The sequence below is a fragment of the Trachurus japonicus genome, chromosome 5 (genome assembly GCF_045865225.1).
Source record: "Trachurus japonicus isolate A0001 chromosome 5, Traja_1.0".
NCBI lineage: Eukaryota > Metazoa > Chordata > Actinopteri > Carangiformes > Carangidae > Trachurus > Trachurus japonicus.
Genome location: NC_140911.1, coordinates 21,917,589 through 21,945,330, shown reverse-complemented (window position 1 = coordinate 21,945,330; position 27,742 = coordinate 21,917,589). Strand labels below are relative to the sequence as shown.

The following is a 27,742-nucleotide window of genomic DNA, read 5'->3' as shown; positions in this document are numbered from 1 at the left end:
CTCTCTCTCTCTCTCTCTCTCTCTCTGGAGGGGTGGAAGCCAATTCCCAAACCACATCTCAGGAGCTCCTCATTCCAAACGATGTAAGTGCTCAGGATATTGATCAATATTTTGTTTGGATTTCTGTGATCAGTCAGCTTTGGTCAGATGTAGAATAGACATCTGGATCTTGTCAGTGAGGTTCAGCCCAGTAACCAACATGCTGTCAGATGATCGACCCAATTGATATGATTGGCTACAAGCATTGTGTCCCCTGTCTTCAGAGTCATCATGACTGAGTCAAATCAAAACACTATAACCTGTTGTTTTTACACTGTTAATTGATCTGTCATTTCCTGATCAAGGGTTAAAGGGATAGTTCACCCAAAATTGAAATTTCACTCATTATCTACTCACCCTCATGTCGACTAAGGGCTGGGAGAAGTTTCAGAGTTATCCGTGGCTTCTCTGAGTTACAGGGGGTCTCGGCGTAGCAGTGCATGTCCATATAACGGTTGCAAATGGATACCAACTGTCTTCGTAACAAAAAGACACACCAAAAAACATCCAAATACCTCCATGCTGCTCGTATGCAATGTCCGTCTTGTATTGAAGCCCCGAAATGCGAAATTGTCAGAAAAAAATTAAATAAGTCTATATTTCAAGCTTGTTTTGTAGCGGAAGCTTCTCGAAGCTCCTCTTCCCAGTTCGTCCAAATTTGACAAACTGGGAAGAGGAGCTTCGAGAAGCTTCCGCTACAAAACAAGCTTGAAATATAGACTTATTTAATTTTTTTTAGGACAATTTCGCATTTCGGGGCTTCAACACAAGACGGACATTGCATACGAGCAGCATGGAGGTATTTGGATGTTTTTTGGTGTGTCTTTTTGTTACGAAGACAGTTGGTATCCATTTACAACCGTTATATGGACATGCACTGCTATGCCAAGTTATGCTATGCTGCTATGCCTGTAACTCAGAGAAGCCACGGAGGACTCTGAAACTTCTCCCAGCCCTTAGTCGACATGAGGGTGAGTAGATAATGAGTGGAATTTCAATTTTGGGTGAACTAATGAATCAGTGTAGAAATCATCTAGGAAGTAACTCCTCATACTCAAAAAATGGATTGACTGGATTTCTTCAGATTAGTTGTTTAATGCAGGACTGAGTTTAAACAACATCTCACAGGTCAGATCTGTGCCTCACAAGCTGATATTGAAACTGAAACTGTCCAATGTATTATTATTATTATTAATAATAATAATAATAATGATAGTTTATTTGCATATCACTTGTCGTTCGTTACAAATGACAAATTGCTTCACATGAATCAGAAACAAACATCAAAACCAATCACATGCAAACTGCAAATAAGATTAAAAAGATGTCACATGAAGCTTGTTTATTAAAAAAAAGTGAGATATGCCTTGACTGCAGAAAGAAACTAATGAGCTGAGTTGCGGCTTTATGATGTTTATGTTTCTCAACAAATTGCAGTGAGTTGTTTTTATATTCCGGGGTTGGTGATGTGAGCCACTGTAGGTGGAGTAAAAATGAAAGCTTTGTTCTGCTACTGTGTGTTTACTAGCGTTTGTTTACAGGTTGGTCCTGGTGGCAATGTTGATGTGTGGTGCAGCAGCAGATACTGTACGTAAGGTATTAAGTCATAAACCAAAGGAAGGGAGAGTTTGATGTTTCAACCTGAGGATGGTGCTGCATGAAAAGTCAGAGGATCAAATTTATAGTTCAGCCTGAGGGAAGTGCAAATGTGCAGAGATGTTTCAGCCTGGATCAAAGCGGTGGTCAGAACCTGAACGTTCTGGTGCGTGTCTGGTCTCCTCAGTGTTTTGCTGAAGGTTGGCTCTGAATCTGATCAGAAAATATGAGAAAACAAAAAAACAACATCTACTTCAGCCCTCGGCCTCTGAATGAGCTGCACTGCCGAGCTGCCGAGCAGCAGTTTAGTGTCGTGCTCAAGGACACATGACATTTGATGGACGTGTTGACTGTGGTAAGGTCAAAGCAGTGGCTTTTAGTTTATAAGGAAGCCTCTGGCCACCATGTCCCCTCCCTCCCTCCCTCCCTCCCTCTGTCCATCACAGGATGCAATCAGCTGTCTCACTACTGACGACAACCCGGTTCCTTTCAAAACTCTGAATTAAGCTTCAGAGTAATTAAGCTGTTTACACAACTCTGTAATGTGAACCCGCGCCTAATAATCTGCCTGAGGAGCGATAAGCACTTATTGTGAGTGTTCAGAGGAAAGTAATGAAATAACGCAGACGGACCCGGCTTGACCGCACATGATGAAAACACAACATGACATTAAAGCAAACTGTGGAGAGCTTGGTTTGTTCTGCGACATCAGAAGAAAGCTGCCCAAACTCATTAACGTGAGAGGCAGGAAACGTGTTGGAGCTTCCATCCTGCTGCACACTTCATCAACAGACGAGTGAAACTGAGCCACAAACATCCAGTTTTACTGAAATAAAAGCTCAGTAAGTTCTCATTGTTTAAATTCCCCTGTTCAACACAAACGTTCAGCTGAGTTTCATTCCTTATTTTTCTCCCAGCCATCCATACACCCCTGCCAAGACTCTGAGTCTGCAGCCCTCCCAACCACTGCTAACCCAGTGCAACTTTTTAGAAACATCAGAAAATGGAAAGAACACAAACAATTCCAGCTATATACTATGTATATGGGGCGACTAAAAAGTCTGAAGTACATGTCAACCAGTCAACCAATCACAGTTAGAGCCCTTACACCTTAGTGGGTTGATGTGTTTCACCCAGAGTTAGTTTCTATTTATGGGGAGCTTGTGATTTAAGCCCCAGTAAATGTATCATGACTGGACAGCAGCTCTGTGCATCCTGGCGTTCAAGACAAGATATAATTTTTGTTTAATATCAAGCAGCATTTTATGTTTAATAGTTTATCGTTCTGCTAAATCCATCTGGATTTAAAGAGAGGTCTGATCTCAGTGAATTAGATGAATATATATAATCAGTCTCTATTTACTGACTTGTCCTGAGGTTATTGCAAACATTTGCACAAAAAGACCCACAACCTTACAGCCTGAGATCAGGGTGTTTGAAATGCTCCAGGTGTGTTCAGGGACAGCTGCATCAAGTCTGAAAAACAGACACAGAGTCTGACCCTGAATCTTTTCTGTTCATCAACAAAGTTATAACTGTAGAAAGATGGAGGAGAAGAGACACAAAACACAGAAAAACTCATTCCCTATTTTATCCACTGGCAAGATGTTTCCAAAGACGCTAGGGCTAATTTAGATGTATTGGACAAACTTCAGAATGTTTTTATCCAACTACAGCTGATTCTCCACCTCTTAATCCACAGATGAACACAGTACAAGACAATTCAGTTCACTCCAGTCAAATACCAACACAGCTGCATGAAGGAGGAAAAGATATCTTGATACAAGGAAAACAATTTCAAAATAAAAGAGGGGTTTGTAAATACATCCACATTTTATTTGAACAGGGAAGTCCATTGAGAGAGAGCTCTCTTTTACATGGATGCCCTGATGGCATTATAAATCAACAAACCACATTACAGTAATGTGATCATGGCAATGTATGACAGATACAGTTTATCACTCAAAGAAAACACATGGATTCACTATGTCTATAATTAGAGTATCTAATTTTAACAGCTTCTGCAGATTGTTCCACTTGAATGGGGCATTAGATAGATTTGCTAATAATGATTTTTGAGAATCAAGTGATAGTGAGATTAAGTGTAATTCAACTTTGGTCTAGTTAAAAAGACATAGGCCTATCAAAGTTGTTTGTCAAACAGTGCTTTATAATAAATATGATTACAATTATAATGTACAATTTCAGAGAGTAAGAAAAGTCAAACGTGAGTTGACAAAGTGATGATGAATCTTTATGCAGTCTATGCAGCTTTTGGTTGGTACAGTTTAAGCAGAAAAAGGTGGTAAATTCACCACAGCAGACTGATGGTAAGCACACTAAAACAATGTTAGAAGAGCAATTATGACCTATGAAAGTTAAACAGATGGTGAAGAAGTGATCAGTGAAGTGTTGAGGTAAGTGCTGCAGTCTCTCTGGAACTGGATATTTTAAACTAAAAGGAAGAATCGCAGCGCACACCTCTGCAGGCCGACAGGCAGCAGCAGCCAACTCCCTCACACTTTCCTCTTACTCACATTACAAACCTCTTCCCGTTTAACCGGCTGCTGACGACAGCAACAAACCCGAATGTCGGCATCATGACAGATTAATGAAAACCACCAAACACAGGTTTGAGTTTCGTTCACTGACGAGCCACAGATTTGTGGCGCTGGACGGAAAACACGAGAGGGAGGGAGGAGTGTGGTGAGCGAGGGTGTTTTTCCCATTAAACACTCAGACGATGTGCGACTCCCCCTCACTTGAGTCTGAGTCGTCCTCTACTCTGGCGCTCTCTGTCCATCCATCATTGGCTGTTAGTCAGTCATTCAGGCTGTCACACGGTGGGAGTCTGGAGCCTGCAGCCAAAACACTGGGTTTAAAACAGAAGTGGATACCAATGTTTCTGCAGCACACTGATGTCACACACATGTCTGATAAGTATCAAGGCTCACAACCTGAACACGCACCATGCCTTTACTACTGTCAGTGAGTCAGGCTCAAGTTGTTGCTAGTATGCCATTTAATAAGAAACTTTCAAACAGCACATCACTGAGAAATGTCAAGAGCATCTGCTTAAGTACCTAAGATGAAAATAAACTGACACCATGATCTTTAATTAGGATAAAATGACTCACAAATGACATCACTTCTGTAATGCACAGGAAGAAGAGATGAAATTAGAAATGTTACATTACAAAATCTGGTTCCAAAAGAATTCCCATGTTAATCATTGGAAAAAGAAACACAGTACTATACTATACAGTGAAAAACCTCAGTCCACGGAGAAGTGGACACAGCCTGTATTCAGAAACTCAGTCTTCAAACCAACTGCCAGGACTTCTGTGACGTTATGATGTCATGACAAAGCATTCACAAAGCCCCGCCCAATTGGACCCACTATCCAACACTTGCAGGATTTGGTTTCTGGGAGTGTTTTACCTGAAATCTTCTCTATTTTTATTGGTTCACTCAGAAAATAGTCAGCCAATCAGAAGTGAGACTGAGCCTCTCTCCTGACACTGACCTGTTGTCACTACTGTTAATGTTAAACTACACTGAGATGGTTTTTAGTTCTCAAAACGATAGCTATATCTTTTTATGAATCAGTTCTTCAAAGAGGTCGTGGGGTCGTGGTTGAGAGCGGTGACTGTTTCATTTTGACACCATAAAGTCACAGGAACTCCTGAGTTCTTTTGCTTTCTTTTCATAACTCAAATTTAATTAGCCTAATTTTCAAAGTAAAACAACACAAATCCTGACGGCTGGTTTTAATACTCAGTTTCAGGCTGTGTGCATTTCTCTGTGGACTGAGGCTTTGATACTTTCTCAGTATTGATATAGAATCTAGACCTGCTTCATAATCACACAAGTGGACATCTACCCTTTATACTTTATGAGACTTAATTGCCGCAGGCAGATGTGCATCCTTTCTGTGCATGCTCACTTCAAAAAGACCTTGTTCAATCTAAATTATTGATGAGTCAGGAACCTGAAGCTGCACATTGACCTATATCCATAGAGCTTAGAGTGTGAGAGGTAAAAATCAACAGTGAGGTCTTGCTCTTGAATGGATCAACCTGACCCAGGACCTTAGTCATATCATATATCATAAATTTAGCTAAAGAGAGTGTTATTGTTGACAGTTGTCTTTGAGCAGAACCTGTCCTGAGAAGGTTGTCTTGGACTTTCTTTAATTATCTCCAGGTCTGTTCTGGTTGGTTCCTCCTGCGCTCAGGTCGACCTTCCTCTTTCAAAATGCATTCATGCATGTCTGCTCAGGTTCTCTCTGGGCCACTTTCAGTCTGGGTTTAACTTTTTGAAGATCTCTAATAGCCCGTCTGACTTTCATGTTTCCTGTCACAGACCTCAGTCTCTCTCTGACCTTCTCTGAGTGTTTTAGTTACTCGCCCCTAAACAAGTTTGTACCTAGAGTTTATTAGGGTTTGAAGTTGTTCCAGCATACATGTAAGTCTGCAGAATCATCCACTTATTTGTCTCAAAAAAAATCTGAAACTGCACATATCAGAGTTGTAGGTGGTGATTCAGAGATCAGATTCAAAGGGAAGTCAATTAGACACACTATAATAAACAACAGAATACCGCAGATAGAATATATACAGCACTCTTGCTGCACCGAGCCCTCACACCAAGGGCGCAGTGTTTTCCGAGCTGTTTGTGCCCTGAGGCTTCGTTCATTCCTTCGTTTGGCTCTCTCCTCAACCAATTGTGTTCTGTTCATGTCTTTATATATGAGCTCTCATTGGCACAGTAAAGGACAGACGGGGGAGCGGGAGGTCACGGTTTCACAGGAAACTCTACTCTGGAGCTCTGACAAGATAATCCACACCTCTGCAGGTGCCATCACCTTTCATGTACAAATTAGCCATCAGTTTCAACTTCCATTCAGGTCTCTGTCCGGTGTCTGTACATATATATATGAGCATCTCTGTAACAACACAACACTTATGGGGCTAACAATGCACAACAATGATGTGACACATTTTACCTTTAAAAAATTGCAGCCCTTGTGATTTGGATATTGCACACGGCCACATTGCAATTTCGATTACATTGTGCAGCCCTGTATATGCACATATACACACAGCTTACATGTGTATAATGGAGTGAGAATAAGAAAACCAGTAACACAATAAAAGCTTAAGAGACTGTGTATGTGAGTGTGTATGATGTGTTTGTTTGTGTGTCGGATTGTGTGTGTGTATGTGTGTGTGTGTTTCACTGAGCAGGGCCAAGCAGAGCAGCTTAATGACATCCTATAGCTCTCACAGTTAGAGATTTAACAGCAACCCTCTCTCTCTCCCTCTCACTTTACCCCTCTCCCTCTCTCTCTCCTTCAATAAACCTTTTCCAAATTACAAGGGCAGCAGGGAATCACCCAAAAATAGCCCTCTCTTCGTCCTCTTCCTCCTCAGCTTCAAGCTGATTTTTACCCATAGCACTTACATAAAGCCGCTTGGAGAGAGGGGACATATACCACTGTACACAGTCCTGGAAAAAAAAAACCTGTATCTCCAGAGCTGTCAGTCTTGCAGAAAGAGTAAAAAGCCAAAGCTTGTTCTCACAGTGAGGGTTACGGCATCTATTTTACCGCAGTAGAAAATTGGGGAAGTCAGGACTTAGATATGTAGTGAAGCCACGATGTTCCTGATTAAACATTTAGAGCCAAAGTCACAGTTTTAAGTGTGTCACAAAGAAATTGTTTTTTGTTTGGTTTTTTCAATAGACATTTAGATAGTATGTGGTTCTGTGCAGCAGATCATTATGACCCATAGTTAGATTTTGTTGCTAGGCAACATCTAGTTCATAGTCATAACAGGAGCAAAAGAGTCTGAGAGGGGTCATGATGAATGGGTGGATCAACAAAACACGGATTTCCCTCCCATATGACCATTCAACATCTATTGCTGCTTTATTATCATTGTAACCATGATGACAAAGATTGTATGTTGACAAAGTTCTTATTTTAGCCCAAGCCACACTTCCTTTTTTTTTTTTTTTTTTAAATCTATCCAAGTTGTTTTTGTGCCTAAACATAATCAAGCTACAACTATTTCTGATTGTAACCATGACAACCAAGGACCAGGACACCTGCCACCATAACGGCCACTATTTCAGGAAACGCTGCTATCAGAGACTTGGGATGAAAGACTTGTGTGGATTGTTCAGGTTGGAGACTGGTTAAGGAAAAGTGCACAAAACATATTAAAAGAAGATGACTTTTTTTTTTCAGCATTAATTTGATTTCACAATTACTAGTAGGCTACTTACAGGTTCTTCAGCTTCCTTCCACATTTCATGTTGGTTAACTTGTGACTTGTAAGTGTGAATTATTATTTATCTCTGTATGTCAGCCCTGTGATAGACTTGAGATCCCGCTCTCACTCACTATCGGCTGGGATTGGCTCCAACTTCCCCCTTGTGACCCTATAAGGATAAGTGGTATGGATCATGGATGGACAGACTATAATAACATACAGGCTAAACCTGGAGATGTGAGTTTTTCACAGGACGGCTGACTGGTGCCTCTGCTGTTCTAACTCACCGCCTGTGATTCAATGAGGCCGTTTGAGGGGTCGAAAGGCGGCTAAAGGTGGATTTCACACAAATGGTCCTGACCTGGTTGTTGTCAGCTGACACTTTGTCTTCTGTCTCCTACATATCATTGTAGCGCTCTCTCATTATCAGGCCTCTTTCCATGAATAGCCCACAGAGCAGATCTCCTCCAACAGAGCCCGTTACTTGTGGGGAGTGGAATGTTTTTTGCAGCGAGAGAAGGAAGTGGAGAGAGGGAAAGGTAAAGATTACAGAAGGAGGGAGAGAAGGAGAGAGAGAGAGAAAGGAATAAAGGAATGGAAGGCACAGAATGACAGAAGCAGTAAAAAAAAAAAAAGAATCCAGTGAGCTGAAGAGGCAGAAAGCCTGACTAAGAGAAAGATCTGGGTCACACAGATAAAAGTGAGAGGATCGACGGAGGGTTCTGCATCAGAGTCCCTGAGTCAGTGTTTGTAACGGAGAACTTTCATTCAGAAATGATTGAGAACAGAGAAGAACCCTCCACTGCTGAGGAGAAACACCAAAACCTGGAAGACTTGATCCCAACCAGGTCTGCATTTTTGTCTGAGACTCTGACCTAAACATCTAACTAATGCAGATGCTTCCATACATAGATAATCAGTCACACGCATTGGCGTTGCATGTGCAAGCCGTTTGAGTGACATTTTAGCATCATCACTATCAAAACACTAAATTAAAGAGTGACTGGCTTGAATCACGACCTTCAGGTCTCCTGACATGACTCAGATCTGAGCACTGACTCTCACTTGTTTTGTTAATCATGCCTTTATGCATTCTTGTATATAATGTCAATTATTTGGCTCTAACAGAGTGAAGAAATTGACTCTTCTTTGATCGCTGAGAACTCGAGACTCGATGCAGACTCAACTTGGACACTTCCTTAGTGATTCAGACATGCAATTGACTTGACTGCTGGTACAAACTTGAGGCAAATGCAGCAGACTTGAGACTTGACTTGGACCTTCTTTGCTTCTTTATTTATTTCCTATTTTATATTTCACTTTCCTGAATTTACTCAATTTCTCATCTTGACAGAATGAACTCTGTTTATTTTGATCTCAAAAAAGCGTTTTCGAATTTTGAAATCAAGCAATAACTTCACTGTGAATACAGGGGAAAAAAACACTCATAAGTAAAAAGAGAATTATCATTTCAGGTCATTAACTTCAAATGATTTCCCTCTTAAGCAAAGTATTATTACTGTTCTTACCGTCTTTTAATTTTCTTTACAAGTAAACACATGATTAAGTATAAATGCCAAAGTTAATTAACATTATATGTTCTTTAATATGGTGGATTTGAGGCTAATGAGCTGTAACAAGGGTTAATGATGATTCTTTACACCATACCAGCCTTAAAGGGCTCAGACAAATCTACCATTGTTTTTCTGTTTTAATTGGATTATATTTACATCGCCCCTCATTATATTCCCCTCACTCTGCTGTCACTGCCTCTCATAACATTAAAGTCATTTAAATACATGTTATTTTAGAGCAGAGGAAGAAGTGGAGGAAAGGCATCTTCATGTTGTTGAGTCATTTGTCACAAGTTTTCTCTTGTTATTTGCAACTTTGAATTCTGTCATTATCGACTTCCTGTCTGGTTTGTGTGCAGACACCAGTTTTTATGGTGTTAAGGGCAGTGGTGCAACCTTCACATGCAGGTGGTAATGAGACATGTTTATATTCTGGGGCTGACACCACAGTAAATATCAGTCTGTTGTTACGGTGACACCTACTGTACGACAAAACCCCTGCCGGGCCAAGTATAGCACACACATACACACACACAAAGCTCCTGGCGGACAGCTGAGTTCACCACCTGTTGCTATTTTATATTCTTAGACACGGAAAAGGTAACAGGATGGAGGGGTGGATGGATGGAAAGGCTGAAAAATGAACCACAGAGATAGATGCAGTGTAGGTGTGGGTTCAGAAGGTCTGACATCAGCAAAGAAAATAAGTTAATGATGTAGCTTGTTCTGTTCAGGTTGTGTTGAGCCTGGGTTCAGTAACTGCTGCTGTGCTGGATTGTGATGCATTCAGGGGTGTTTGTTGTAGCTTTCCCACATGTGTCTATGGTCAGAAAGTCATTGAAAGTACTGGTAAAAACACACTCGAAATGCTGATTTACATCTGCAAAAGTAAAATCAGGTTGGTCGGTCAGTTGGTTTATTGGTCAGTGGGTCTGTTGGCTGGTCGGTTGGTTGGATGGTCAGACGATTGGTCTCTCGATTGGTTGGTTGATTGGCTGGTCGGTTGACTAGTCTGTCGGTTGGTTGGTTGGTCAATCCACATTGATCCAGACGGAAATATCTGTATGTCTATCTATAAGTCCTTTTGGCATATGGTCTCTAATCTTAAACCCTCTCTCTCATTCTTCTCATAGCTGATTGGTTCAATCATCGGTCGCCAAGGCACCAAGATAAATGAGATCCGGCAAGTATCAGGAGCTCAGATCAAGATCGGCAGTCAGATTGACAGCACCAGCGATCGCCACGTCACCATCACTGGCACACCAATTGCCATCAACCTGGCCCAGTACCTAATCACTTCATGGTAAGTATCAACACGGGAGAGGATCTACAAAGAAAAGGACCATGATTTGATTTAATGGTCTGAACTAAAGGACCCACAGCAGGTTCCTGGCTCAATAACTTTTCCATCAGAGAAAATTTAGATCTCCTGATCCCTGGGTCAGTATTGGTTGGGGTTTTTAAATTTTTTTAATTAGTCAAGATGAGACAGTCATTTCATGCACTGAATGAGAACACAGGATGGATTGAAACCTCCAAAAGTGCATAACTGCTTCAGTGCAAATCCTAATAGTATTAATAATGATTGTCATCACCATGCAGCCAACTGTTTTCATCTCACCGAATAATCAAATTTGTATGTAATTTAATCAGAGAATCAGTATGTTTATCTGTTTTCACAGTGTTACAACTTTATTGGCAACTACTAACAGTCCCAAAGACAGATAAAAGGGTGTGAGATCTGGAAGGATCCAGGTGAAAGTTTTAATCAGTGAAAGATTGTAAAACACTAAAAATCTGTAAACACGCAGGGTTTCACATGTTTCACATATTCCTGTTATAGTTTAAACAGAATATGTTTCAATATCGGTTTCTGTTTAATTCATTCAAAGTGAAGCGCCTCGTTAACATTAATGTCAATGGATAAAAATATCAGTTATAATCAATGAAAACAGGTACAAACAGAGATTAAGAATCTGAAATGACCACAAAGTACCAAAATATTTTTGACCTGGAACAACGGTCAGTCATTAGTCCTGGTGTGATGTAATCTACTCTAGTGGACCAAACTAACTTTGTTGGCTTTGTAAATAAATAAATACAGTATGCAAATCCTGTCTCTCATAGTAAGAGAGAGAACCACCAAACCTTTTTATTCAGGATGCAGTGATGAGTGTTAAGTGTCATAAGCATCACCAGTAATGAACCTGAGAGCAGAGTAGCTGGCAGCATCATGCAGACATTAGAGCTGCAGCCTGCCAACATGTTGAAACACTGGTTAGAACTGGAAGCACGAGTCGCCATGAATGGACATAGACACACGCCCCTGCTTATTAGACCTGTCAGTGAAAAACTCAACAAAGACCAAGACTGGGTCTCCACCAGTGCCAGAACAGCTGCAACAGGACTATAAAAGCTCTGGCTATTTACTGTAGGTCTACCTGTGATTAATCACATCACTGTAAAGTGTCATATCTCTTTCATTATAACAAGGTAATTGTTGATTTAGGTTACGTTCACACGGAAACGATCTGAACAGAAAACGCAAAAGTGGCGTTGCGTTCTCACTTTATTTCCCGACGAGCGTTTTTGGGGTGGAAATCTGGAAAAGTCTGTGGATTTCAATGTTGTATGCACACCAGACGCCTTAGTGGCAGTGTGCCACAACACACAACACGACCAAGTCCGCACGCCTGTGTACACAACCCAGGTTTTTTCCTCTTCTTATTCTTCTTGATTTCCGGCAGGCTGTATGCCGGCCATCGTAATGCTCTCCTCCGTGCCCTCCACAGGTCATAGAAATCGGAGCAGACTTTTGCGTTTTCACCCTTTACATGGTGACGCAATGGCGGATCATTTTTAAGATTTTCACCTTTTTTGTGCTTTCAAGCCCCCAAAACGCCATCACCGTCTCAACGAGAGGCACACTCGATGAAATATTTTGCCATATACATGTGCACCCATCCTCACCACCCATTGTTCTTCTATAAATAGCAGTGGTGTTTGCAGAGAAAACTGGGATGTGATTGATGCAAACATCATGAAGGTATTTCTAGTTTTTCCTAGACATAGAAGTGGCAGAAAGAGAGGTCTGTGGCACAGTGTTACATCTCCAGCAACAATTGCAGTAAACCCCTTCAACTGCATGGTCACCTTCAGACTGTCATGATAGTTTATTACTTGCGGTGGCGGTGACCAGATGTTCATCTTGAATCTTCCAAGCTCCAATAAAGGTTGATGTCCATGTGTAGTGTGATCATAAAGTACATCCAGGTTCTATACTGTGAAAGTATCAAAGGCGCAGTCCACAGAGAAATGCGCTCATCCTGTATTCAGAAACTGAGCCTTAAAACCAGCTGTCAGGACTTCTGTGACTTTGTGATGTCACAGCAAAGCAGCTACCTTCGATATGATTTTACAACTTCGTATGGATCAACACTTCAAAATAAAACACAGGGGAAGCATACAATAATACAACCTTTACATTTTTTGTGGCATGACTGCAGGCATCATGAAGTATGTCTGTAGAAATGTCACATGAGAATCATTACATGATAAAAAGAAATTAAGTTCTACATCAGACATAGAGATCATGTCAGTCGCTCCTTCACCGAGCCGTTTAATTGAGGCTGTGAATGAGAGCGACATGAGATACAGACTGTCGGCAGCTTTAATACAAGTTACAACCACTATGAATATGCAAATTCATGATTGGACTCGGGGTGAAATTGATATTTCACTTAACCATTCGTCCTGCCACTGACAGTGGAGAGAAATCACATACACACACACACAGCGTAAAACGGATGTAAGGATGGGTCGGCCTCATTCAGTCTGAAATGTCAGGTCAGCCAAGGTGACGATGACGCCGGAGTGTCCGTGACAAATCTGCTCTTTTCCATTATATTTTTTTAATCAGTCTCCGAACAGATAAGACGATCTGTCAAAGCTTATTCCAGCTGCTGCCTCTGCAGTTCAGGGCTGTGACTGGCTGACCACAGATCAGCAGGTAAATTCAAACTGGGAACCGAATCAGCGCTAAATAGTTGAGCTTCAGTTGACAGCTGTTCATCAACACTGCAAAGTTTCTACATTAACTCATTTTTCTCATCAGACCTCCACTAGTTTGACATCATCATCTCTCCTCTAAATCAAGCGAGAATCTGCACTGCAGTAGCGCAAAAAATATACTGTATCCACCTGAATATAGGAGAGAAGAGAAAAAGGCTCTGAGGACTAGAAACACTTTACACTCATTCTGTTGGGAAAGTTTCCCTAAGATCTTGTTAACCCCAGGGAAACAAAGTTGTTGTCTTTGAAGCAGTTTGTCTCAGGGAAGTGAAACAAGAACGACGGTAACACACACAAATCCACATTACCGTATAGTCTCTCAGACTCTTTCTGTCCTGTCAGACCATTGAGGTGTCAGAATTGTATTTTCTTACACGTGTTTGTCATATTTCCTCCCTGGGTCATTTCTTTTCTCTTCTGCAGCAAAGGTTGTTACACAAACCCAAGAGATTGGGACCCAGGGATTGGTACCAAACCCAATACTTAACAAACCTGATGAACCTGAAGACCAATGTATCAATAAGATATTGGTTTTGCTTTCAGTAGGCTATTTGAGAAATTAACAAAATAGCCATCATGTCTATTATTAGTATACACTAGTAGATGATCATTATGGGAACCATGGGTCCCATTGATGATCATTATGGGTCCCATTATGGCCCATCCCTACTCAAAACTAAACTTAGTAGGTAAACATGTGACAGCCGAATGTCACAATTCTTACGATATATTGCAATATTATTGTGATATAATTGTATAACGAGTCAGATAAACACATACTTTATTCATCTTTATCCCATAGGGGAAATTCACTATGTAGCAATATACAATGTTATCACATTAGCATAATAAACTGTATGATGGGGATATTATTGAAATATACAATATTATGTTAATCTAAGATGTTATTGATTCTTTTCTAACAATTATATGAAAAACATTGCAAATGGTGGGAAATGTCACCATGTTCATTATTATTGAACAAACACTTGCTAGCCTAGCAACATTAAGGTGACAAACAATCCATAATGCAACAGTCTATCAAAAACCAAGTAAATATCCAATGTTGTTATCTGAATTGCCTGTCGTCATGTTTTCAAACAAAATTTCCAGATGAAATTATCATCCTATTTTCAGGTCAATACAGATACCTATATAATGTTAAAGTGACTAGACTTTTATCTTCTGTGATGCAGTCGCACAACTTCCCCCTCTCTGTGCTGGAGGAACTCTGAGCAGCATGTTTGCTTTATGCGGCTGAGGCAGTGACAAATGGAGGATGACCGCTCTGATCTGAACGTGACTCCCTTTTATCTGCTGTTGATTATTCACGCCTCGGAGCGCGCTCCCTCAGGAGCTTCACGTGCAATCAGGGAACCCGTCAGACACAAACGCTCCCACCACAGAGTGGAGAGAAGAGGGAAGAAGTCACAGCCCAAACAGATGCAGTGAATGTTTCCAATCACTCGTTCATTTGACTGAAGAGTTCATTTGCTAGTTTGTCATATCAGTAACAAGGAGTAGCTTTGGTTCAGCTGAATTACAGTTTATGGCGTTGGTTGTTTTTTTTTTAAATAATGGCTCAGTTTCACCGCTCTTTGCCTTGAACATCTTTCCCACTGTCTTTAAATACACTGTGTTGAGAACAGGAAGTGACACAGTACGGCAGAAGATGTAAATGGATGGGGGTGGGAGGGGGTGGGGGCTTATTACAGAGGGAGAAATCCCCTGCTGCAGTCCTGCTGTTACAAGCTAAAATGATGTTTACACTTGATATTAGCGTTCATCTGTAAAAGGGAAGATGTAGATTAATGCACACGCTCCACATCTGCAGGTGGTCTGATGTATATCCTGATCAAACCCCTCACCCTGCAGATAATTTACATATGAAAACCAACCAGAGTCAAGAATCATCATTTCATCCAGGTGTTGTAAATACCCAGATAATGTATCCAGATAACAGGTTGCATGTTATTACCAGCTCTGTGTTTGTGTGTAGGGGTGTGTTTGTTTCCTCAAGTCATCAGAGACGAAGAATAAAATCAGAGACTTTGTGATTTTTACAATGAATATAAATAAATGTTCAGTGTTTTAGAGAGCTGAAGTTCCACTCTGCCTTCACTCTGACAGGAAGCATGAAACTGAGGCTTCTTTTCTTTTCTTTTTTTTGTTGTTGTCACTCTAACCTGCTGCTGCTCTTTTCTACAGTAAAATCTCCAATAGCATCTTTAGCATTCAGCAGCTACAAGCTAACATTACATTCATACACATGAAGCTGCAGCTCTGAGGAGTCTGTCCCTGCTTGGGTGACATCTAAAATTCATATACCTATATACACCTGCCAAATACGCAACAAACTGAGATGCACTGTGTATTCTGACACCTTTCTATCAGAACCAGCATTAACTTTGTCATTAATTTGTGCAACAGTAGCTCGTCTGTTGGGTCGAAACACAACATTGTTCCTTCCTTGGGCCATGTTTGATCTACTGACCACTACAGACCAGGAAAACCCCTCAAGTGCTGCAGTTTTTTGAGATGCTCTGACCCAGTCGTCTAACCATCACAATTTGGCCCTTGTCAGACTCGCTCTTTGTTTCTCATCTCGACTTTAACTTTATATGTGTGTTTTAACATACATGTTATTGAAGCAGTTTGATGTTGTATCAGCTCTGTGCAGACGTTATAACCACACAGCTGGCTCTGTCCTGGTTGTCACTCGCGTTGCATCAGAGGACGTGTGCATGAAGTGGGCGTCCGTTTTAAATCTGCAGCTCAGCAGGAGGCAACAGGCCACATTCACACTGAAGAGCAGCCTGGTTCATTTTATTTGATTTCCTGTTGTTAAATGTTCCCGTTCAGACTCATGTAGATCCTAGTTGTTAACCTATGTATGTATGTGTGTGTGTGTGTGTGTGTAGTAGTACAGGTTTATGCTTCTTCATCATTTTCATCATATCTGACGAAGCCTTCATCCTAATATATCTATAATGGTTTTGTTCCCTCCTCCCAAAGCCCCCTCCCAAGCCATCACCCCAACTTAAACAGCACACCCCCCATCCGTACAGCGAACTCCCCTACAATAATCTGTTGCAACCTCCAGCAAAACACACCTGTCTTATGATTTTAGTTTTGTCAAATTTCCTTTGTTTCATTTTTACTCTCCAAAAGAAAAAAAAATCCTCTTTGTTTTCGGTTTATTTTCCTTTTCGGTTTCTTACTCTTGATTTCTTTAACATGTCTTTGATTTAACCCTCTAACCCTTCTCCATCCAAAATTCCCTCTCCTTTACCCCTCTACCCGTCCCTCCACCCTCCGTCCCCTCCCTCCCTTCCACCTCCTCCTCCTCCCTCCCTCCCTCCCTCCCTCCCTCCCTCCCTACCTACCTCCCTTCCTCCCCCATCCGTTCCCGTCCTCCAGTTTAGAGACCGCCAAATCCACCGCCCAGTCCTCCTCCATGCCGTCTCCCGTTGACCTGACCATGAGCTTCACCCAGCCCGCCCCCCCTGCCTCTGCCTCGTCCTCCTCCTCCTCCCCCCTGGCAGCGATGGGCGCCACACTGCCCCACGCTCCCATGCTGGGCGCTCCCTACGCCCTCCCACTCTCCAGCCTCCTGGGAGTGAAATCCATCCCCTACCTGGCACTCTCCACCCCTCCCGCCTCAGCAGCAGCAGCAGCGGCGGCGGCGGCGGCCATCGGGGCCCCAATGTTGCCGGGTTCCATGCCCACGGCGGCGACGGCAGGCGTCCCGGTCCAGGCTCACGCGGCGGCGGCCCTGGCGTCCTACACGGCCAAGATCTCATCTGCCAATGGGATGAAGAAGCCAGAGAGACAGAAGTTTGCTCCGTACTAACGAAGGAGGAGGAGCCTGCGTCTCTGAGGTAGCTCCTGGGTGGGTCTTCAGCCGGACAGGGCAGTTTCACTTCCTGCTTTTAACTCTTCTTTCTTTCATTCCTCTCTCTGTCACACTCTTTTACTTCTTCTCTCTGTCTTTCTCCACCTTTTTTCTTAAAAATGGTCAAAGTGGGATCAGTGGAACATGTTTGGTTTCACACAGGGACATGCACAGCGACACACTGGGTTTTTCCACGGTGCAGTGGTCAGTTGTGACCGTGGTGACATGTTGGAGGTGTGAGTCTGTCGCTTGCACATCAGTTCAGCTCAGTGTGTTGAAAACTGATGTGCACATCTGTTTTTATTGATGAGCAGCTCCTCTAACGGGGAGAAATCAATTGCATATTCTACAACTCCTTCACAACAAAAGCCTCCCAAAACAGTTTTAAGATTCTTGATTTAACTAAATGTTGAAGTACAGAAATACCAAAGATTTGCTTTGACATTTTTATCTAGTTTGTCTTGAGAGAATAAGAGAGTTTATTTTTTAACTGTATAATGTCCTGCTCACATTCCCATGGTCACACCTGTTCAAGTAAAATAAATTATTTGTCTAACAGTTTGTGAGCTCAAATTCATCTTAATCAGATGTTTTAACTCTCAGATACAGACATTCTACAATGAACGCCTCTCTGACTCAGCTGCAGTTGATCTGTAAATGATAAAAAACAAATAAGTAAATGAAAGAAAGGCTGATATTTAAAAGAACAAAAACCTTAAACTGCAGACACTCAGGTAGTAGCCTCATGTCAACACACCAACCAAACCAGCAACACCACACTAGTAGCCAGACCTCGCACACGTGGAAAAACCCTAAACAACGGACAAAACTATAACTTCTCTACAGAAAGAGAAGTCATCATTATTCCCTCAGTTAATCCACGTTAACATCCAAAATGAAGTCAGAGGCTTTTGTTCACTGATCCCAGTGCAGGAGGCGCCCTCTGTATGACTCCACACTGCAGCAGCTCTCATCATGGGAAATGAGAGAGGCTCAAATTAACATGCTGATCCCATCTAAGCTCCACATGGACAAAATAAATTAAAGAGCAAATAGAAGCTTCAGAGTTCATAATCATCCTGCAGCACCAGGGAGATTTTTTGGTGGTGATTTTAAAAAGAACCGCACGATCAGACAATCCTGTACAGTTAGTCTTTGTTGTGAGGCAGATGGATCGTTACACGCAGTCGCCACGCCGCTTTACATCCTCGTTTGTTTGTGCATCACAGCTGCGCGTTTCTGTGCAGACGTGAACTCATCCAATAAACCACTCAGGGTCGGTGACACCTCCCCACCTTTCACCTGTAGATCCACCGTCTACAGCAAGCTACAGCCATAAGTCACAACATCGGCCGACATGTCCCGGTGTGCATCAGCTTCTGCCTCCATTTGGTTTTACCCAGACTCACACAAGTCATCGATCGTGTCTCTGTGTGCAGCCTCACTCAGGCTGTTACTGTGTCTTCTCAAACATTTTCTCCACCATTGAAAAAATAAGAGAAAAAATATTTAAGTTTAGTAAGTTAATGTCTCGGGCCTGAGTTGAGCTTCTTCCTGGGCAAGCTCCACTAATCAAAGGGCTATATGTTTTATTTAAAAATTGGATCCATTAGAAGATATATTTGTGATTTTAAGAACAAAAACCCATCTCAGAAACAGGAGAAATCAAACAAATTGGGAAAATTGAGCAAGCCGCCCACTTCTCTGCCTCTACTGCCCTTTTTTTAATAGAATAGATTTTAACACATAGTTTGATTTCTACATGTCTGCTTTATAGATTTTATAATTTATTATTTAGCCTAATAAGTGGAGCGAGAGAGAAGAGATAATCAAGTGAGTGTTTCTCACCAGGTTTTTAATCTGTTTATTAGCTGCATTGTCATTGCAGTGCATTTATTAACATGTATGTTTAATAGAAATAACTGTAACTTTAAATAACTTTAAATACTTTTTTTTTTTTAAATACACATCAATTGATGACAGTGGTAAGGATGCTAACACCTTCCAATGGCAGGGAAGTTAGTCACACACATTCAGTTAATTACACACTAAGTGCTACTCATGTCAGCAGTATGTGACAAAACCAACACGCACCACCAACTGACTTATGTTCACTGTGCAGCGGCAAAGAAAAACCTTCAGCAAGGAAACACTGTGTTTCAGTCTGACAGGATAATTGTGGTGCTGGTTCAGCCTGAGGTGAAACTTGAGCCCGACCAGAACCAGCCAACTCTCCAGGTTACAACTACAAGTTGTAATTCAGAGAATAAAATCATAATACTTTAATAAAATTATCATAATGTAACATAAAGTCATAATTTCTCAAGAACAAATTCAAAATATCACAAGAATAGGTCATCATGTTTACAGAATTACATTTTGGGCTATTCCACTAATCAATAAAGCAGATGCAATGCTCTTATATATAACATCTAAGTAGATCTTGACAGTGACAGGACGTCTGGAATTCCCCTTCTGAAACATGTCACTTAAAACTATGACTTCTTTAATAATCACATCAAATTACCACAAAAAGAATAAAGACATTTTGTAAGTAAAATTCTGACTTTTATTATTTATATTTATATTATTTTATTTATTTATTATTTTATTATAATTTTTATTAAGACTCCTCCAATATTCTGACTCTTTTGATTACAGATGATTTCCCTCCTGCAGAAGCAGCTCACTGTTAAACTGCACACAGAGACCAGTGTTAGCCACAGATTTAAGAGGAAGAAGTGAAATTCAGCAGAGCTCACCACTTCCTCATTTTCCAGTAATCCCACTTTCCATCTCTCATGTATCTGCCCTGATCAGAGCGACTGTCCGGACGTTGGCCCAGCCTTGGTTTGAAGCTACTGTCTGATGATGATGATTATGTTTAAGGTTATTTGGGCCACACAGCCTGTAAAAGCCATAGAGACTATCCAGCTTCTCCCCCGTCTGTTTCCTGCTCTCTTTTCCTCCCTTATTCTATTGTATACTCTCGTATTTATTGACTAATATGAAATATTCCCTCAGAGAGTTTATATCACTTGTCACTAACACTGAGCTGAACAAATCAGCTTTTGTATACAATGATGTCTACTTGTATAGGATCTTTCCTTTTTCCTTCCTCTGTTTCTTCCTCTTTAGTTTCAGGGTTTGTAGTATAAAGTTGTTGTTTTTTGTTTGTTTGTTTTGTTTTTAAACATACAATGTTTTTTGTGCGTTATCAGTCAGTTTTTTTCTTTTTTTTGTTCACAGATGTGTTGTTTAAATTATTTTTTAACTTATTAAAAGGAGTATTACATGATCAGTTTTAGAAAAAAAATAAATGTTCCTTTTTCCAAAATGGCTGCAGGTAAATACTGTAAAAATGGACTTGAGTTTGTTGTTTCTTGTTTGTTTGTTTTTTAGTTGTGTGAACAAAAATAACTTTGTTTTAGGAAAAATATCACTGTTACATTAATGCTAATAACCAGATGTTTTTGTTAGATAGAAGAGTAGTGTTTTCACTTTGTGAGCTCAAACTGGACATTTGACCACACACACACACTTTCAAACTTGGGGACATGTGTTTGTAAATCTATGCCCTGCTTCTCAACTCTCAGCCACACAACTACAGCCAAGTAGAACAAGCTATCCACGGACTGGTCACTTCCTGGTCACTTTCTGGACACAAATTATGACCAAAGAGTTTAATGCGTTGACCCCTGTTCATGTTACTTAATGCATTGATATTGATCGATTGATATATTGTTCAATCAGATCAATCAGTAATTTGCTGTAGTAGATATGTTAAATGTCTTAATAATTAAATTTTGATCCATTTAAGCCAAAAATTAAACAGCAGTTTGTTGAAGTTTTAAGAAAATTTACAATTGTCGGCAGAGAGTGCAGTGGTTTACAAGGGAACTTGAGAAAGAGCGCCACCTGCTGTTTGTCTCAACAAAGTCCGACTATTGTAACATTCTTCTTGTAACATTTTATAATGGTGGTGGATGGGAATGAGCATTAATCCACATTCTATTTGGCTGAATCTCTTGAAATTTGATGAAAATTTCATTTTATTTGGACAAAACCAAACAAATTTGCCCAAAACATTTTTCTAATTTTTATTTTTTATTTTTCCTTTAACATAAAAGCTGGGAACCATTGGAGTAACCAGGCAAAGCCAGCTATATAACCAGTCAAACCAGTTCCACCTCGGGAACAGTGAAACATTGCACTGTTGATTGATTGATAAATTAATGAATCTACTTCCAGTAGTTCTGTGGCAGAGTCTCTGTGTGTGAAAGTAGCAAAGCAATGTTTATTTTATTATAAACTTTTTTCATTGTTTCAACTGATCTGATGCTCAGTGCGGTTTACTGTCCTTGCCAGAGTGTCAAAGACTAATGCTGCATGTTTGCTTGGCCTCACTAACATACAAACGCACACACACACACACACACACACACACACACACACACACACACACACAAAAAACACATACACGTAAATACACTCAAAGATTATATTGATGAAATGGTTTAAAATGCAAACACAGATACAAGACAGAAACACACACAGACACACAGGCCTCGGTCGCTGCACTGACCCCCTCTTCACTGACAGTGTGAACTCAAAGCAATACTAAAGAGAGCCGCACGAGTAGCGACATACTGCAGAGCAACAGTGGCAGGCAAATCTACAAGAGTGTACAAAGACATTAATATTAAACTGAATGGGTTGTTGATGCGTCAAGTTTCTCTGTTCCTTCTGTTTGTTTCTAAGAATAACTCTAACGACGATGTGGTGTATTAAACAAGCTCACTTATTTTTATAAAGTCAGATAACCTTGTTGATGAACTGAACTGTGGACACCGTGTTCAATCACCTCATTCATCCGTCCTCAACACATTTTCATTTCGCTCTTCTTTTTTCTTTCTTTTCACTGTCTGGCCGTCGTCCATGTGTCCTCCGGCCGTTTGCATGAGTCTGACTTGAATTGAATTGATGTCTATGCAAAACCATCTCTGTGAGGTTGGGCTCAGTGATCCATGTGAGGGTTCACGTGGAGGCTGCGCTGGTGCTTGTGAAGTGCAGCTGAAATGAAAGGGCTACAGGAGACGACGGGTCTGAGTCGCAACGCATCTGCCCCAAGGATCAGTGCATCATCCCAACACATCACATCCCAATGCTTATATTTATGAGGGTCTATTAAGGCCATTGTAGGTTAAAAAAGAAGAGAGGGGGAGGTTGATTTTTCTTGTGTTTAAAATTCTGATGATTCATGTTTAAAGTTGCAAATTTCACAACAACAAAATCACATATTTGTGATTCGCATTGCACATCTCTTTCTCTTTAGTTTGTGAGTTATTTTCTCGTAAATTTGGAGGTCTTTCTTCATCACAAAACTGTGAGTTTCTTCTCAAATATTTGTGACTTTAGACTTAAAAACTTTGAAATTCACTCAACAATGGCCCCAGTATTATGATGATGACAGTAGATCCAGTCCCACTGGAGTTGTAACTCAGGAGATTTTATTTGAACTAAAACAAGCAAATCAAACACAATAGTTTCCTCACAAAGGTCACCAATTTCCTCACAGAATGTCCATTAAGTGAAGGCTGCGATGTAACAGGTGGTGAAAACCAAAACCATGGGATTAATTGCAGTAACATCAACAAGAGTCTGGGACTTTGTGACACAATCTTGGTCAAATTCAACCTGATGCTGCTTGTCAGACCTACAAATTATATAAAAATGATAAAGTGAAGAATCTCCTCAGGACGGATGTGTTGTCGGACTCAGACCCTCAAGGCCGTGGGACGGAGGTTTCAGCACGCTACACAAGACTCAATCAAACATGGAGAAGAAATTTACCCTATAAAGATGCTCTCATTCCAACCTCTACTACACACACTCACACACACACACACACAGAGATACACAACAGAAACCCACAAACCCACGTTCACTGGTAACCAACTGCTGAACGACATGAGTCCGGTAATGAATATTGTATTGCACTCGAACATGAAAAATCCATTATGATGAGATTTTCTCTCCTGAGTATGAAGCACCACCATCTTTGTGTTTTAATTTCTGCTTCCCTGTGATGTCGGGGCAGCTCTGCTTTTTGTGTATTCTGATGTGTTTGTGATTCTCTTGTTTATTTTCCATTCATGCCATGTTCTAATAAATAAAACCCACACTGAAAGAAAAGTGTTGACCCATTTGTGCTTATCTCTTTACCAAAAAACCTAACTTTATTGTAGTCAAAAAACCTGAGGTGGTTTTCTTCACTTTTATCATGCAACCACAGAACAACATCTGTACAGCTGTTTACAACTGCCAGCACAGGAAGTTTGTTTCTCGATATCACAGATTGTGGTGCAGGTGGACGTCTTCACCTTTGAACATCAGCAAACATCCGACCACATCAGAGAAGGGAAACAGTGAACATCAACCGCTTGTTACCCAGCAGCAGCTAATTAGACCAGATCAGCTCATAACTGTTGCAGTGACAGGTCTGAATGTGTAGGTTCATTACAATGTTGTTTCCACACTGAAGACTCGTTGGGTTGATAATGTAGGATACAGTATATTTTGATAATAATGCTAATATAACAACACAGTGGGGGAAAATGTTTCACTTCATTTTGATGAATCATCTTCTAGACTAGCAAATCAAAAGTCAGCAGATTTGAAACAATTACTGTATTCATAGTATCAGGCAGGGGTTCTCAAAGTGTGGGCCCCCTGGTGCAGGGCCGTTGCTAGGAATTCTGGGCCCCCTGAAAGAATACTAAAGTGGGCCCCTGTCCCCTGACTTTTCCCCTTTTTTTCTTAGGCTACGTATGTATTATTATTTTTTATTTACTTTGTTTTGATGCTAATGCAGCATTACTATGAGTATTAATCAGGATTGGGTTAGAATAATTCAGTCCAAGATTAGACTGTTTTTTGTGGGCCCTACTGGGCGCTGGGCCCCTAGAATTATCATCACCTTTCTCCCCTATACAACGGTCCTGCCTGGTGGGCTGTGAAGGTACACATGTAAAAAGGTTCTGGTGTTTGGTTTGAGTTTGAAATTACTCACCAATATGAATAGCTGGAAATTATATATTTTTTTAAAAGGAATCAGAAGGGTATATTGGATTAAAAGTTGTAAATTATACTGTATGCCTTTTATTAACCAGGCAAGGAGCCAGGATGTAAGTGGTGTCGGCCAATATAAATTCATTCTAATGGACATTTTTGGATGCCAATAATCACCAGCACTGCCTCCTAAATACTCTGTAGTGGCACATTGCCAGTGCTAAAAGTTTAAATGCTCATTTCTATCATCAGGGTACCAATGGTGTTATTTGCACAGTGTGAGCAAGCAGCATGGCCAGGGTTGAAAGTTTGGGTGACCCAAAAAATATTTTTTGATCTTTATGTAGCACAGTATTGTCTAAGGCGATGTCTTAAAGATATTCCTAAATATAGTCTGTATACTGTCTATATATCAAAGAAAATAGAGTTCACACCTTTAGAATCTAGAACAAGCTTCAATGGTACTTTGTTTTTTGATTTTTTAATTCACTGACTCTTAATTCAAAAACCAATTGATCGGTGCAGGGCAGGTTACACAGAACAATTTGTACATACTTGTTAATGTTGTTCGTTAGCTTGTAACTTATAGTGGCTGACACACTGTCCTCTGTAGTTTTACACAAAATAAAAGACGCATTCTTCACAATGTGAATAAAGCTGGGTTTACTCCTCTTCAATACGACCATGTTAAACAACAGAAATCCAGCATCGTCTAAGTGATGGGATGGTGCAGTGTTCAGTCGAAGGCATCTGGTGCTTGTGGAAAATGGAAAGACAAACCCCTTCTATCTGCCAGGGACCACAAAGTCTGAAATGTTTGTAATGTGATTACTCAGTCTTGTCATGTGACTTAAATGCAGAAAAAAAAGTGCTTCCGTGCTACCTTGTCATTTCTGCTCTGTCCAACAGTGCAGTGTCCAACCACCTCAGGAGAGAGTTTTCAAATTGTATTTTAAGATGGTAAATAGAAACAGAGCTGGTGATACTTCTTTCTCTTATGCTCCTCTTTTAATATACACTTATAAATACTCACACATACACACCCAGACACACGCCATGCTGACTATGACGCACCCTCTCCATAAACACTAAGAGCCGCCTGCCTGAGATGAAAGTGGGTCTTAGAACAAGAGCTTAGAGATCAACAGCTGGTCATATAGCACACACACACACACACACACACACACACACACACACACACACACACAGAGTCTTCCAGCCAGTAATTCTGTGCATACATGGATATTCTCTATGTATGAGGCGGGTCTGCGTGTTTTTACATGTTTGAGCAAGTGTGTGTCAGTGTTTGTGTGTGTGAATTTGCCTTGAAGACACAAACACAATGCTGACCTTCTGATAAATGAACAGCTCTCGTGTCTCATGCCGCCCTGTCTTCAAAGACCACAACAAAACACACACACACACACACACACACACACACTGACCAAATGGATAAAGACAAGCCAGTGGAGGAGTCAGTGATTACATGGGAGCCGCCGTTCTACTCTGTGTCTTAAAGAACAATTAAAGCAGCCGTTGATACGAGGAATCAAGTGGTGGAGATAATGATAGAGACATCAGGTCTGAGCAGAGGAGGAACAGCTGCACTCGCTTCACATCCAGTGTTTATTTGTCGGTTTATTTCTGCTTTGTCTTGTCCTGTGTTTTCTCTTTCTTTCAGTTCACATGAGAAGTTCATGAATTCTCCAACACTAACAGCAGTCTCATGTTCTTACACACATTTTTACCAGTATTGATTAGAAAACTCTAAATTTTAACAAGATTCCTTTGTTTTCCTTTATTTTGTTGTGGTATCTATAAACAGACCAAAAGGAAAATTATCACTCCTAAGAATAACAACAATGTCACCAACAAAAGTGTTTTGGTCATGTCATGTTAATGATTCAATATGATAATGATATTCATAATAAACTGTATTTATAGGGCATCTTTTGTGACAGAAATAGCAGCTTGAACTGCTTTACTTAAAAATTCAAGATACAACAACAGATATATCACAAAGACACCAATTAGGCATCCTCGTGATATAAGGTCACTGTGACCTTTGACCTTTTACCTCCAAGTCTAATCAGTTTATCCTGGATTACTTGTGAATGTTTGAACAAATTTGAGGAAGTTATTTCAAAGTGTTACCAGAGATATTGCATCCAAAAGGCCAAAACCATCTTTTATGAGGTCACCACATCCGTGATTGTCTTCGACCTTTGACCACCAAGTCCAATCAGTTCATCCTTTAGCCCAAAGTGGATGTTTGTGCCAAATCTGAAGACGCTCCTTCAAGGCGTTATGTCCACAAGACTGGGACAGACAGGAAGAAAACATAAAAACAATATGGTTTGATTTATGTGAAAAAGACAAAGAACATGGTACCAACAGGAAGACACACACACACACACACACACACACACACACACACACACACACACACACACACACACAATGGACACACAACCACACACAGAGCTTATGTCTGAGCTGGGCACAGATTGAGGGCTTGGCCTGAGTGGCGGTGCCTTGTTCATACATCCAGCCCTGCTGCCTGTAAATGCAATCCAATCCAATCAACTCTGGGGGCCACACCACAGACAACACACACACACACACACAAAATGTGGATGCACACACACAATACACAAAAGCAGTACAGTCCCAGAGGGGCAGATGCTCCAAAGGTCTGACAAGGCAATCACAAGACCTTATCCATCATGACTGACAGAGGCGGGGGAGGAGGAGGAGGAAAAAGAGGAGGAATGGAGGAGTGGAGGAGCTCAGAAGAGAAATAGAGAAAGCAGAGGAGGGGGAGGAGGGAGGAGGAAGATGAGAGGGTAGCTGCAGCAATAAAAGAAGAGAAGAATTGGGAATGAGCAGAGGAGAGGAAGAGTTCAAGGCTGAGAGAAGCTGCAGCACTGGAGATGCATCAGCACAGAGGTGGATGCAGCTGCAGCTCAAGAATCATGACCATCATATCATAAAGGGTTGGTTAGGGGGTGGGGGACAACACACAGACACAGGAACTTCAAATATGGCTGCATCGGCCCATCGGTCAGTCCAGGCTCCACCTACCTATTATCAACATTAATTTGATGGATTCCCAGGAAATTTGGTTCAGGTATTTCACGATTAAAAAATAGGAAAAGAAAGAAGGAAAAAAAGAAAGAAAATGTTTTGGAGTTGAACAAATTTGAATAAATGTTTTA

The 27,742-nt window shown here is 40.9% G+C and overlaps 1 protein-coding gene across 2 annotated transcripts in view; it reads left to right on the top strand.

Annotated features, from left to right (window-relative positions):
• Nucleotides 1-18,113, top strand: part of pcbp4 (poly(rC) binding protein 4) — a 153,985-nt gene extending 135,872 nt beyond the window's left edge. For both annotated transcript variants that reach the window (XM_085776766.1, XM_085776767.1), the window contains 3 exons: nucleotides 31-83; nucleotides 10,621-10,790; nucleotides 16,979-18,113. In XM_085776766.1, coding sequence (XP_085632892.1) covers nucleotides 31-83; nucleotides 10,621-10,790; nucleotides 16,979-17,411 — 656 coding nt within the window. In that variant the 3' untranslated portion in view covers nucleotides 17,412-18,113. The remainder of the gene's footprint in view (nucleotides 1-30; nucleotides 84-10,620; nucleotides 10,791-16,978) is intronic.
• The last annotated feature ends 9,629 nt before the right edge of the window (nucleotides 18,114-27,742 follow it).